Source organism: Artemia franciscana, chromosome 11, assembly GCF_032884065.1.
Source record: "Artemia franciscana chromosome 11, ASM3288406v1, whole genome shotgun sequence".
NCBI lineage: Eukaryota > Metazoa > Arthropoda > Branchiopoda > Anostraca > Artemiidae > Artemia > Artemia franciscana.
The window spans coordinates 3,912,664-3,928,398 of NC_088873.1; the positions used below are offsets into that span (position 1 = coordinate 3,912,664).

The 15,735-nt window shown below is 33.0% G+C and overlaps 1 protein-coding gene across 1 annotated transcript in view; it reads left to right on the forward strand.

Annotated features, from left to right (window-relative positions):
- Nucleotides 1–542: 542 nt before the first annotated feature.
- Nucleotides 543–15,735, forward strand: part of LOC136032702 (uncharacterized) — a 29,865-nt gene continuing 14,672 nt past the window's right edge. Inside the window, exons 1-2 of the mRNA XM_065713006.1 lie at nt 543–690; nt 6,143–6,691. Of these exons, the coding sequence (XP_065569078.1) occupies nt 6,151–6,691 (541 nt within the window). The 5' untranslated portion in view covers nt 543–690; nt 6,143–6,150. The remainder of the gene's footprint in view (nt 691–6,142; nt 6,692–15,735) is intronic.

Here is a 15,735-nt window from a genome sequence, read left to right on the forward strand (position 1 = left end):
AATCTCTTTAGAAAAACAGTTACCTTTTCCTAACTGTTGAGGTTGATCACCTTCAAAAATAGTACCTCTTAACTGCTGAAACAACATCGAAGCACCTACCACACAAGCGCCCTTAAGAAAATAAGTGTAATTTTTTTTTTCAAAAAATCAAACATAGAAAAACAAATCAATTTCATATTTTTCACTCATAAGTGGACTATCAAAAATGTCTCCATATGGCCAAAAAGCTAAAGTAAAAAAAGATATATAAAAAATTATCAATCAAATTAAAAAAAATATTAACTAGATCAAAGAATAAATATTTTTTATCCATTAAATACAGAATAAATTTTAAACAAATGTTTTGAAATAAATATTAACTCAATTAATATTTTTTTAAGGATTTACACATAAATTTGAAAAAATAAGTTGCAGTTTTTAAAAATCGCTGAAAATACGATATTCGTTAGATAACAGCGATCCTCATCCATCAGTAGCTCGTGTCATCTCGCCGTCAATTTGAATCTCTGCAGTAAAGAGAACTACCCACTGTGTAACCTACCCGCAGGTAGAACGATGGGACTGCGGTATGCCATGTACCCGAAGCTAGCCTTGGTTAGTAGTTAAGTTGAAATGGATGGTGATTAAACAGATACTGCAGTATAAGAGGATTTAGATTGGAATACCCCCTGCTAAATTATTACCTACAAGGTACGATTCGAATTCTAAAGAAAGGGGAGGGGTCTGCAGATATCCCGCTCTTGAGTATTTTCTGTAGCCGATTTTCTCATATTTCACGTTTATTTCAGAGATGACAAAAATAAACATATAATAAGCTTCTCCATTCAATATCCTTTCCAAATATAATAATCGCTGTTGTTGTAATTGCACATCCCCGAAGTGGTTCAAATATAAACCTAGGCTTCATACAAAAATTTGCTTATTTTGTTTTTTTCTTGCAAATTGTTGATGAGGAAAATGCCAAACCCTCAAAATCATTCCAAGGCTATATATAAGGGTGTATATAGTCTAAAACTATATATGACCTCATTAGTGGTGTGGGGGATGGGATATACTTGCACCGGCAGCTGGTGTTATATTTAGAAGGAGCGTTGAATTCAGAATACAAAGAATGCGTCTTTTTTTCTATTTGATTTCTCACTTATACTATGCCTTTCTTGAATTTCTGGTCTATGAAATAAGTAAGCAAATAGGCTAACTGAACTTTTATTGTAAAATATTATTCTTTATAAATATATATTTTTTTCATAAGGTTAGTTGTAAAAAAAAATTAAATACAAATACAGAAGAGAGAATAATGAGGACTTTTTTCCCAAGACAGTGAACGAACAACACCTATTGGAATATTTCGGCCCTATATCTAAGGGCCGTCTTCAGTAAAGAAAATAATAAATAATAACACACTTACAATAAAAGTTCTCGGTTAAAAATCCATTTTTTAAAATAGCCTTGGCATCATTCCTTCTTGACAAAACGTTCAGCCAAGACTGTGTGATAAAAGCTAACATTTTACAAGCTAAAAAGGTTCATTCATTTCACTAACTGTATTTACTAAAAATTGGAATAATTTCTTATTGCGATATTTGCCTTCTCTGCAGCTAATCTTGTAGTTCTTTTGGGATTGGGCTTGTTTTTATTCATTCCTGTTTTTGTTTTATTTTGAATTATATTATTTTCTATAATTAATTTTGTGTACATAGGGTTGAGTTTGTATTCACCCAAGTCTCTATTTAGGGATGTATTATTTTTTAAGTTTGGTTTGATTTCGATTGCCTCGTGGACAGTTTGTTTGATTCCTAGGTCATTGCTAATTAGAACTGTTTTGTCAAACAGAACTTAATGGTTTGGATTTTCAAAAATATGATTGCTTAAAGCTGAATCGAAAGATATGGAGTTATTTTTATATTTTAATGCTTTTCAATACTTTCTTTGTGTTGCTGCAATCTTGTTCCTAAATTTTGGTGGGTTCGACCAATGTAATAATTTCCACAACTACATGGTATTTGATACACCCCTCTTAGACGAGTAACTGGGGTTTTATCCTTACCAGAATTGAGAAGATTCATTATACTTAAATTACTTGTGAATACAACACGTAAATTGTTTTTTAAACAAACTTTTTTCAGTTTTGAAGTAATTTTTGGAATATAAGGTAGGTAAATCGTGCTTGTGGGTTTATTCGAATCGTTTACTGGTGTGGGATTTAAGGCTTTAGGAGAATGCATCTTTAATCTTTGAGCAATAACAGTATTTATGAGAGAAATTGGGTACCCGTTGCCAAAAAGTATGTCTGTAATAAAATTTTATTCTTTTTTAATATACGGCTCCGAACAGATATTAAGTATTCTATCCACAAGAGATATTACCACACCTCTTTTAACCTGTGGAGGATGGTTAGATTTGAAGTGAAGGTATCTATTAGTATGCGTAGGTTTTCTGTGAACCGTAACATCAAGTTTATTCATATTATGTATTATCAATACATCTAAAAAATGTATTTTTCCATCTGTTTCGGTCTCTAGAGTGAATTGCAGGTTTCTATCGTAAGTATTTAAATGTTCTAGAAAACCTTTAAGTTCACTTTTGCCATAATTCCAAACTGAAATTACGTCGTCCATGAAACGTCCCCAAAACACATGATTAAGAATGATTACGAATACCGTTTTTGTCAAAATTTTAAGTTTGTACCAGTTCACGGTTAAGAAATTCCGAAAATCGCAGAGCTAGGTGAAAGAGAAAATTAGGGTAAATTTGTCAAATTTTAGGTTAACTTGAGTACTGAAAGCTGAACGTACCGTTCATTTCATCATCTACATGTCTATCCAAATATCACAATTGCTACCGTTAAATTTGTGTCCTAGCCCCTTCCCCCCTGATGCCCGGATTTAACCCTAGGTTCTATATAAAACTTTGCTGATTTACTTATTTTACATTATATTTTTTGTATTATTTCTCATTATCAACTGGTTAAAAATGGCAAATATTCAAAATCCTATTCGGAGGGGGGGCTAGGGGCTTTGTATCCTTCCCCCTCCAGAAATATTTGTCGACTCGTAAAAACGTAACAAGAATGAATGTGAAACCAGTTTCCTGTCTCCACTCGGAGATAATCAGCTTAGCCTAAGCCAGATAAACTGTATCTATGCGGGTATATTTTAATTGAATTTTAATATGCAGAGGTGGTTAGTTTAGGTATTTAATATAAGTTTTATAAGGATAGTTTAGGTATTCTCTGGGCGGCCTGCTTTCTATAATTATCTTTTGTAGTTTCCACAATTTTGTTGCAAAAGTATTATATTTTCATCAGATTTTAGTATATTTCATCAGGATTAGCCTAACTTCACTTCTTAGGTTTGGTCGCTATAACACTTAAGTAACAATATTTCAATCCCCCCAATTTAAAAAGAAAATGAAGATGTGTATTTTTTCAGAGAAGGACGATGACGAAGTATGTTTAATTGTTTACTCGCTTGTTTTATTTTTTCATTGATGATCGAAAAGCACCAATGATCCTAGAATATCGGGAGAGGTCTTAATTGAGCGGGATTGAAAGTTACAATTCTGGTTTCACATAGCAATGATTGCACCATAGTGAAGGGGTTCAAAATAGTCAATAGGTCCAATAAACCGTATATTGCTAAGGCCCATAGGCCCTAGGGCGAGATGCATAAATGATGGAAATTGGTAACGGGTTAAACATTGTCAGTGCGCCAACTACGGCAGCTCTAATGTGTCATAAAGTGTTTCCTGTTCCATGATAGAAAGTGCCTTTGCTAAAAAGCAAAACATAAAAGATAGTGAAAGAAGACCTCTTGTAATTTATTTAGTATTAATGGGACGTGTCACAAGGTCTCTAAAATTGATTAAGTGCTCCAAAGTTAGGATATACTACTCCTCCACGCACATTTTTGGTAAATGTAGGTACAACACTCCAACATATATTACCAAAAAATGCTGTTTCGGGTTAGTGAAGAAATCTTCGCTTAATATGGTAACAGAGAGCTTGCTTGAAATCTATTTTTGCCAAAGTCTAATAAAGTCTAATAGCATGTGTAGGGCTGACAACCCCCATGCCTTCTCCAGACCAGAACATAATTTGCACTTTTCTGAAAACAAAATACATTTTAAATGTTTTCTGTTTTTTAACTTTAATAAACCAAATTCCTTAAGACTTTAAGGAATGAATATCAACATTCATTTGTTTTTTTCAGTAAAGTACATATTATGTTCTGGTCTTCTGATGGCATGGGGGTTGTCAGCCCTGCTCAAGTTGATTTCTGCTGTTAATCTCGGCAAAAAATATTTCAAGACCCACGGGAATGGATTCCTTAATTCAGGAAAACAACCGTTAAACTTAGGTTAAATAGCTAAAAGTGTTCGAAACTTGAAGAAAAAGGGGTCCAAGCTACCAAAGCTAATTGTGATGTGCCACTTGGGGAAGCACGGGGGATGGAGTCTCATATACTACCATGCTACTGTATCCATATTCCACGATATATAACATAACAAAAAAAAAAAATCACCCTAAATGCCGAATCAAGAAACATGAAAAATTACCCTTTAACATGTTAGTAAAATTTTTAACGCTAGTTTTCTTTTGCTTTGAATTGTTTCTGCACCGTTCATCATAAACAACTGAGTGAATGAATGACTGATGAAAACAATTCAGTAAAATTCGTTTATTTTCCAAAAACATTGCGATACATAAATCTTAAATGGATCAGATGTAGAGTATTTACAGGAAAAATGAACAATAGATGCCATGACTCAATGATTGTATATAGTACCCGACCAGGTATTGTGCTAGGATGGTTGATATTTGGATTAAAAACGAAGCGTCATAGAAAATACTGGCGATATGAATATTGTGAATCATCATTTTTTTTTTCATTCAAGGTTTAAAATATATACAATTATAAAATATGAGGAAATGCTATCATTCGTTTCTCAGGAAAATTGTGAGAAAAATATAATTTAAAAGCGATAGTTGATTAACTGCAGTAGAATGTCAACCTGTCTTTATTTATAAAAATGGACAGAAATAAGGGTTTAGGAGCATGTTATGAGTTAACCCGAAAAGGTAACCCTTCAAAGGTTGTTCCTAACTCATTTACTTATCCCAGTGTTTGAGAACCAATTTCGGTTCCAGTCTCTCTTGTGGCCTGGACAAAATCTTGATTAGCTCCCCCCTCCCAGTCCCAACACAATTTTCTGGCCAAATTTTAACAGAATTGTCATTCATCAACAAAATTATTTTCAATATTAATTAATCAATACTTTATGTTTTAATTATTCTTTAGTTTTTTATTTAAATTGTTTAATTATTATTAATTCAATTTTGTATTAAATTTTCTTATGCATTGTTATTTTATTAATTACTCAGTAATTCTTAATTAATTTCATTTAGTAGCTGCGCCCTCAATTTTTTTTAATAAAAATAAAATTTCCAAAAAATACAAAATAATTATAAGCATCGGATTATTTATTTGAAATTTTGTGCTCCTAGAATTTCTGCGTCCGGGGCAAGTATCCCCTCTGTCCGTCCCCTATAACAGCCTTTGAAAACAACTTAGGTTTTGGTCAAATCGCATGTTTTGTCATTTTTTTACGACGATCACAAAATCTTAAATATGTTTAAAGATAAAATAACAAAGACGAAATCTGAATTAAAGACGAAACAAAAATTTAATGTTCGAAGCAGAATACCGTCTTTTTCATTTTTTGTTACTCTTTGAATCAGCACCGTGGATAATATTTTTGTTTGAAGCTTAATTTCATTTTTAACATTTGTATTTGGTACGTTTTGTGTTTGGAGCTAAGCCCAATCGTATGTGCTTTGTGTGTCCGTCTGTATGTTTGTGTTTCTTAATCAAAGAAAGCTTAATTCTAATCAAAAATAACATTTTGTACATGGTTGAACGCAAGGAAGGTTTTTTTTCTGAAAGCCGAATTGAAAATAAATGAAAACCGTTTCTTTTCGTGATATTGGGAAAATTGCAGCACTTTTCTGAAAGAAAAAATTAAAATTCTGACCACTCCAATGTCCTGGAAGAATTGTAGGCCCTCCAGTTAGTTTTTTTCAGTTACTCAAGTTGGGGTACAAAAAATGTCCTATCTCTGACAATTTTATATTTTTTTTCAGGATTCAAAATGTCTGAAAATCCCTTGCTTGACATAATTAGTGCTATAAAAGATTTAAGTGAATCTGATGAATATGAAGATAGTGGACATAGTTCTAACCCTCAATCAAGATGCTGGGGTTTCAGAAAGCCCGACGTGGATTCAATTGGATATGCAGGGACAAATACAAATGACTCTGGTTACAAGAGCTTTTGTGCTACACCTGATGTGCCTGAATATGCAGATTATGATTTGCAAAAAGTAAAAGAGATACCTCATGATTGTTCAAGTGAAGAACAAATACTGAAACTGCGCAACGCTCTGGAGTGTGCATTATCTCGTTATAAGCCCAAAGTGTGTGAAAAAAACAACTACCTCAGACACAGAAAGTGTTATTGTTCTGTTTCATGTCATGTATGTCAGCCTAAGCCTCAGATTGACTGTTGCTCATCTACCCAAAGAACTATAAAAATAGACAGTGCCCATGCTGATATTGCAAAACCCAGCGACATCTATGGTATGACGAGTGTTTCCGAGCAGTTGGATATGATTTTATACCGACTGTCACCTGGTAGGTGTTTAATTTTTTTTCTATAAAAAAAAAATTATATGTATGTATATTTATGTATTATTCTTGAGATACTGTCAAATTACACTATCTTATATCCATGGCAGCAATTTTTTAGACATGGATTTAAAAAAAGGCACTATACAAATAATCCACTGGGGTCAATTCACGATGATTTAGGAGGAAATAGATTTTCAACCGGGGGGGATGTATTTTGAGCGTTGGGGGATCGGGCAAATTTACCTAATTTATGTATAAACAATGATAATACCCCAAAAGGGTATTTTTTTTAGTTTAAGGGGATCAAAAAATTCAGTGGGACATAGAACCCTCCAGATTGACTCCTCTTCAATAATTTAAGGAAATCTACAGCCTATTGTAAGGGTATATTTTGTTATACAGTTTCTGTACGTTGGGTATGTCAAGTAGCCTAGTCTTAGAGCTAGCCAGCCACCACCAGCTGGTATCTTTTACCCGCCAAACTCTTATGCAATACATAGTTATCAGCAACTTTAAGCTTCTTAAGCCCCGAGACCTCTTAGGAGTAGCACCAAATGGTTTTAAATACGAAAATACGTGTTTATTTTTATGGATATGAATTTACCAATAAATCAAAACAAAAATCAACAAAATATCTGATGTACCTAACTTTGATGGCTTCAAATCTACAAGAATCGTTCGCTCTGCAAGTTTTGAATGTTCACTGTGCATAGTAATGGAACCTAAATATGTCCACAATTATACATACGCCGTATCTTTAGGGGGGAATCAGAAGAATTTTCAATAGGTAAGGGAGGGATTTGGTGCTTAACGAAGGGGAAATTAAGCCAAATAACAAAAATCTTTGACGGTGGGGGGGTCTTTACAACTAGTATTTTGTAAAAACCCTGGACTCCCTGTCTGCAGAAATGAATAGGCTGTGTCAAACTGTAAGTGAGGAGTGACTCAGTTCAATAGTAACTGAAACTCTAAAAATGAAATTTGGTATCAATTGATACATCAAAAGAATTAGCTTTTTATGCAAATTTTAATACATAAGATTCATTTAGTTCAGCATTACTCACCTAAAGCTATGAGCCTTGGACAATTTGGTTGATTCTCGAAAAAAGGAGTAAAAACCTTCGAAAAGTCAAAGAATTTTAATGAAAATCGATCCATAAGATTCAGCTTATCAGAAAAACCATACTCTTGAGGTTTACCAATATGTTTTAAAAGTATGTTTGAATTAGGAAGTGATATTCATACACATTCTACGAGACAGTCCGATATAATTCGTCGTCCGCTTGCTATTACCCGTAGATCTCAATTTTCTATTCGGCATCTAGGACCCCATGCATGGAATTGTTTACCTACGACTTTGAGAAACATGGATAGTTTTTTTGAATTTCGGCGGGAATTAAGGCTATTTTGCCTTAATATTTATGGTTTTGATAGTTGAGTGGACCTCAAGTGGAGCCAAGATGTTGGTTTTGATTTTGGCGATACTGGTAAAGTGGTTTTAGTTTCTTTTTGTTTTGTCTCTTTTGAAGTGTAAATCCGTTTCGATTGAAATGCAGGGTAATTGATTTTTTTCTTCTTCTTTCTTTCTTTTTTCTTTTCCTTTTCTTTTCTTTTTATTTTTTCTTCTTTTTCGTATTGTTTTATTTGTATGTGTATTGGGGTTGTAAGCCCAAACAAGCTTTGCTTCGGGCCATTTGCTTGTTTTGTTTTGTTATTTATATTAATAAACCCATCTTTCTCTCTCTCTTTCTTTCTCTCTCAAGGTCTCTTCTGCGAAATTGTGGAATTTTGAATTTTCTGCAAGAAGAAAGATCATGGATGCGTGTTATTTTTTTTTCTAGGGCTAATAGTATCGAATGAATAGTCAAAATTTTGACCGTGAAGTGACCAACAAGATTGGAGGGGAACTAGTCCTTTGTGCCGTTTTTCCCTAAAGGTGAATTGACTCCCCCTCCTTGCTCGATCAAAATTTTGCGATAGCTATTTTGCTCAGCTTAGTTGAAAGGTTCAATAACTATGGCTTTGTGTAGAACATGACTCCCACAGCCGTTGGGCTGTGGGAGTCATGAATGTTAAAGTATGTTAAACGCAGATGAATGTTAAACGTTCACAATAGATTTTATAGCTGTAAGCTTTAAAATTTGCCCATTATTTACGTTTAGTATCTGTTATTGGAAAGTATACATATATTTTTCTTTGGGGGGGGGGAATTTTCTATTGGGTGAAATTTCTGTGTGGAAGAAACTTTCTGGGGGGACTTTCCATGAGAAATTTGCGAATGTCTTTTCATTTTTTTTACTTTCTTTTTGTATATTCAATTTTACATTTAAAGATGACCTGGGGGAATTATCCTGGGGAACGGTGTTGGAATTGTTGGAGGGATTTTTACATGTGGAGGGGGGGGGTCCACAGGGGAAATTTCCACAGGAGAAAAGTCTACTGCCGTTTAAGTAACCAAACCCTGTTAATTTCTATACGGAATACAAATTACTCAGTATATGAGGAGGGTTGGTCCCACCTTAATGTCTCGCTCTTTACATTAAAGTTTAATTTTGTTCCGATTGTTTAAGAATGACTCCTCAAATAAAAGTGTCGTTTAATTAGAATAAGAAGTTTTTTAAAACTACTAAAAAAAATTTGCGTGAAGAATGAAATGTTGAGAAGGGGACAACATCCCTCACATACAGAATAATTTCTAGTCATTTTAATTTTTAGTGTTTCCCCTTTTTTATAGTTGAGAAAACATGTTTTTTAATTTAATTATATGTTATAAAATTGGCAGCAATTATGTTTCAGTATGTTATAAATATTTCAGGGATTGTCATGCACATAATCATCAAGTCAAAAAGGCTAAGATATATATTAGACTTGGTTTTGGAAAAGCGTACAAATTGCATACAGAGAGCTTAGAGAAAGCCTAAAAAAGCCTAAAAAGTCGATAAGCCTACAAAAAGCCTAAAAAGCTTTCAAAAGTCTACACACAAGAAAACCCACAAATGATACTCCTAATTTTAAGATAAATTTTTCATGTCCGCTGGACAAGGAAGGAGAGGGTCGGAGATTCAACCCCAACCTGCTGAGGTTGGATCCAGAAACAGGGTGACACCCTTGGCCTGGGTGTAGTTTACTTTTATGACGCCTGAAGCAGCACTTGTATGGTTTTATCGAGCAAGAAAAGTTTTTTCAAAATTCTAAACATTTGACCCATTATCAAAATTCTGAAAAATTCTGAAAAAACTGCCTCTAAAAATATGCACCCAGATTCAACAATTAACCTCTTCTTCATTTTTATGCGAAAGTAAATTTATTTTTGGTTCTATAATAAATGGTTTTTGTCAATTAACTTTCATGTATTCTATGCCTTTGACAACTTGCTAAAAGGTTAGGATCCCAAGAGCCAATACCCCGCTGTTAAAGATACCCGATTTGAAACAGCACCTGTACAAAAGTAATAAATCGTTTATATAGCAACGCTGTTGGCCGACAAGCTAATTCAGCCTCCATTAGTGTCCCATTTTAAAAGGATCAACTACATTCAGGTCGTTTTACCTCCTTCAATGACTTCTTGGTTGAATGAATTGAATAGCAATAAAGAAGTTAAGGAATTCATTTAACCTCTTGTTTCAAATACCGAAAAAATATAGGAATATCTATAAATGCAAATCCAAGGTTATTTAGCAAGAACAGAGCAAACGTAAAAAAAATATTTTTATATTCTTTTCCTTTTCTTTGTTTCACTAGAACATCATGAGAAACGGAGGAAATAGATTTGGTTTGTTAAAAAAATGAGGCCCGAGAAAATATGAATGTATTGACCTTAAAGGGACTTTATTTTAGCCTAATTATAGCTATACTTCTACCCTAAGCGCGTTTGCAGGGATGTGGGAGAGCCTCATCTCTCATAAATTCTTTATTTTTTCAAATTTCTGGCCACTTCTATTACGAATTTTCAATTGCTTTTTTTTTATATTATCCCTCCTCAAAAACTAAAACAATTCATGTGTATTTTCCTGGTCTGTACAACGCTTGTATAGCTGTGAAATTCAACGAATGAGCTTGTTAGTAGTATCCCCTCTGTGAGTTTAACCGGGCCCTGTTCTGGTGTACTATTGGAGTTGTTAACATCTTTTTTGGCATCATTCCAAAAATGTCCAAACGGGTTTCCAAGAATTTCACAAAATTTAAAGAATGAAGCGTTATCTGGTATTGCGTAATCATTCATGTTGTCGATGAAACAATGCATCGAATACAACCAGCCGATATTATGTTTTTCGAGAATTTCACGAATAATGGATTATCTGGTATTGTGTAAGCATTCATATTGTCAGTCAAACATTAAGACGAATACAAGCGGGCCCACGTCCTGATTTCTGAGCTTGTTTCTGAGAATTTCAAGAATGATGCGTTATCTGGTATTGTATAATGATTCATGTTATTGGTGAAACAATACAAAACGTTCTCTGACAGCCCTCACATCTGGTCCTTTGAGATAACAACTGAGCCAACAATGTTTATAGCTTACAAGCAGTTTTCCAGTTATTCGATGAAATTTATGTTTGATGCATGAATCCAACGTGAGATCCATTATTTCCTACGGTAATAGAACGACAAGCTACTCGACTGAGCCAACAAGTCATTGATTTTATTGTATTCTTAGAAATACATTCTAAAGAATCAATGTATTGTTTATGGGATGCTAGCCAACTGATTTTAATTGTCACTACATCGTAAAAAGTTATTTGCGCAATTGATTTCTCATTTGGATATAAGGTAAAAGCAATCAGTGATTTGTTTCCGGGCACCTTTTTTGGCGTCATTCCGAGAATATGCAAAACAAGGTGACTTGAGATACTTGCTGGACAGACATATTATTTTGATGGTTAATGAAACTTATTTTGGTCTCCTAAAATTATAATGACTACAAGCGGCCAGACACCATTTTTGTAATGTAATGATCCTGAGCACTGATTATTGATTATTGATTATTGATTATCGATTATCGATTACCGATTATCAATTACTGATTATTAACGATCGATCATTTATTGTAGACTATTGATTATTGATATTCATTATGGATTACTGGTTATTGTATATCAATTATTAATTATCGATTATTTACCATTGATTTTTTTGTTATTCGTTTTGGAACCTAGAATTTATTTTGGTTCAACTAGAAACTAAAACCCAAGTATATTAAATACTAAAAAATTATTTAAAAAATCAGATGTGTTTTAAACGTGGAAAACTAAAAACCAAGTCTAATAAATACTCAAATATTATTAATAAAATCAGATGTATTTAAACGTGAATGTCCTTATTTCTGTAAACTAAAACCAAAGTTTATTAAATACTCAAATATTATTAATAAAATCAGATGTACTTTAAACGTGGATGTTCTTACTTCTGAAAACTAAAAACCAAGTTTATTAAATGCTCAAATATTATTAATAAAATCAGATGTATTCTAAACGTGGTTGTTCTTGTTTCTGAAAACTGAAACCCAAGTCTATTAAATACTCAAATATTACTAATAAAATAAATTTTGGTTTAAAAGCAGATATTCATATTTCCGAAAATTAGAACCCAAGTCTACTAAATACTCAATTATTATTAATAAAATCATATGTATTTTAAACGTGAATGTTGATATTTCTGAAAAGTAAAACCCAAGTTTATCAAATATCCAAATATTATTAATAAATCAGATGTATTTTAACTAGGATGTTCTTATTTGTGGAAACCGAAACCCAAGTTCATTAAATATAAAAATATTATTAATAAAATAAAATGTATTTTAAATATGGATTTTCTTATTTCTGAAAACTAAAACCCTAATCTATTAAATACTTGAATAATATTAATAAAATCAGATGTATTTTAAACGTGTATGCTCTTGCTTCTGAGAACTAAAACTCAAGTCTATTAAATGCTCAAATATTATCAATAAAATTAGATGCATTTTAAATGAGGGTAGTCTTATTTCTGAAAACTAAAACCCTAATTTATTAAATGCTTAAATATTACTAATAAAATCAGATGAATTTTAAACGTGGATGTCCTTACTTCTGAAAACTAAAACTCAATTTTATTGAATATTATTAATAAAATAATAAAATCAGATTTAGGCTAAACGTATATATCTGGATTTCTAAAATCTAAAACCAAAGTTTATTAAATACCTATATATTTTTAATAAAATAAGATGTCTTTTAAATGTGGGTTTTCTTATTTCTGAAAACTAAAGCCCAAGCTTACTAAATAATCAAAAATTATTAATAAAATCAGATGTGTTTTTTAACGTGGATTTTCTTATTTCTAATTGCAGGGACGCTTAGTTAAACCAAGCGAACCTAGCATAAAAAACAGTTAACATAATGTAACCTAGGTAAAAAATTATGTTTACTGTGGGTACCTGGGTGCGGCAGGTTGGCTGCGGGAACCCTGGGTGTGGCAAAATGGTAGCATTTCGGGTAGTAAAAAACACATCTTATATTATTAATAATATTTGAGTATTTAATAAACATCGGTTTATATAAAAAAATATGAACACACACGGTTGAAATACATCTAATTTTATGAATAATAGATGATTATTTAATAAACATGGGTTTTAGTTTCAGAATTAAGAACATCCATGTTTAAAATAAATCTGATTCTTTTAATAACTTCTGAGTATTTAATAAACGTGGGTTTTAGTTTTCAGAAATAAGAACATCCACGTTTAAAATACGTATGATTTTATTATAATGTTTGAGTATTTAATAAACTTGGATTTTTGTTTTCAGAAATAAAGACATTTTCGTTTAAAATACATCTGATTTTATTAATAATATTTGAGTATCTAATAAACTTCGGTTTTAGTTTTCAGAAGTAAGAACACCCATAGTTAAAATTTATCTGATTTTATTTATAATTTTTGACTATTTAATAACTTGGGTTTTAGTTTTAAGAAATAAGAACATCCTCATTTAAGAGAAAATCTAAGTCCAAATAAAAGTCCAAATAAATTCCAAAGTAATCAGTTTTGATAATCAATAATCAATAGCCAATAATCGACTACAAAAATCGATAATCAACAATCATTGTCAATAATCGATAATCAATATCCAATAATCAATAATCAGTGCTCAGGACCATTACATTACGAAAAAATACCTGGCTGCTTGTAGTCATTACAATTTTTGAGATGAAAAAAAGTTTCATTAACCACCAGAAGACTATATCTGGCCAGCAAGCATCTTAAATCATTGTTTTCTGCATACTCTCGGATTGATGCCAAAAAAAGGTGCCCGAAAACAAATCAGTGATTGCATTTACCATATATCCAAATGAGAAATCGATTGCGCTAATAGCTTGTTACGATGTAGTGACAATTGAAATCAGTTGGCTAGCATCCCATAAACAATACATTGATTGCTTAGAACGTATTTCTATGAATATAATATAATCAATGACTTGTTGGCTCAGTCGAGTAACGTGTCGTTCTTTTATCTCAGGAAATAATATGTCTCACGTTCGATTCACGCATCAGACATAAATTTCATAACATCGTTCGAAAACTGCTTAGAAACTAAAAAATGTTCTTGGCTCAGTTGTTATCTCAAAGGACCAGATGTGGGGCTGTCACATAACATGAATGGTTACGCAATACCAGATACCGCATTATTATTAAAGTTATCAGAAAACTGCCAAGAAATTATCGGAAGTCGGATGTGGGCCCGATTATTTTTGTTGTATTGTTTCACCAACAACATAAATGCATATGCAATATCAGATAATGCATCACTTGATATTCTCGGAAATATGCCAAGAAATTCTCGGAAATTATGATTTGGGCCCGCTTGTATTCGATGTATTGTTTCACCAACAACAAGAATGATTGTGCCATACTAGATACAGAATCATTCTTGAAATTCGCAAAATTCATGGAAATTGGTTTATATATTCTTGTAATGATGTCAAAAAATGTGTTAGCAACTCCAATAGTACACCGGAAAATGGGTGAACTTGACCTATTTTTTCTTGGGTTAGGACGGTTGAGATGTTGCACTTTTGGATAAAAGTCTAAAAGCTTAGAGTAGTGCGTATATTTAGAGATATTTTCCTCGGGGAAAAAATTCCCTGACCATTTAAAATCAAGCGTACGCTTGAAACCGCAGCAAGGGCGCCATATTAAAATGTACGGAGGGGAAAAAAATTTTCCCTCCTGTGACATAGCGGATTTGCCTCTGCTTTCGCAATGCGAAGACCAAGTTTCGATCCCAGGGGCAACAGGGCCGACGCAAGGGATTTTGCAGTCAAGAAACCTCGTTATTCGTAGAGTAGAGCCTACTAGATATATGTTCGTATGAGCTCTCTCCCGACCACCACAGGGCCCTGCTTCTATGCGATCATTCTTGAGGAAAAACAAAACAAACATATAAAAACGCATCAGTGGCACCCTCCAAGTGGACAATGCAAAATTTAGTTATGTAGCCAAGGGGTACAGAAATGAATAGGGGCGTTTGCTGTCTTCCATAACTATGGAATCTTTGTTATTGCAGTTCATTTTTAACTCTGAAATTAAATTAATGGAGGTTGTAAATTGCGAAGCAGTATTAAAACCAGATTCTTACGCATGTACATGTCGCAGCAAGATTAAATAACCGATAGTTAGATTAACTACCTAGGTTTTCGGTCAAAACCCGATGGATCACAAATTTTCGAAAGTTTTTAACCTAGATTTGTGATTCCCGAAGTTGGGTACAAGCCCCGCCGGTGAGGCATAGCAATATTTTGGCGAATCATGAGCAGGACGTGCAGCTTTTGGCTGACTATGCTTTAGAGTCTTAATTCCAAAAAAAGTTAATGTAAATGATGTCAGATTAACATGCATTTAAAGAGCAAAAAAGATAGAAGGTAGTATTGCAATAGCACCAAGTACCACCAGGAGGGGAGGGAGGCATTAGGATTTTGGAAATGTCTAGGTCGGGCATGACCCAAAATTCGTTGGGAACCACTGACCTAGATGAATTAAAATTTCAGAAACCGATTTAGAGCCAAAT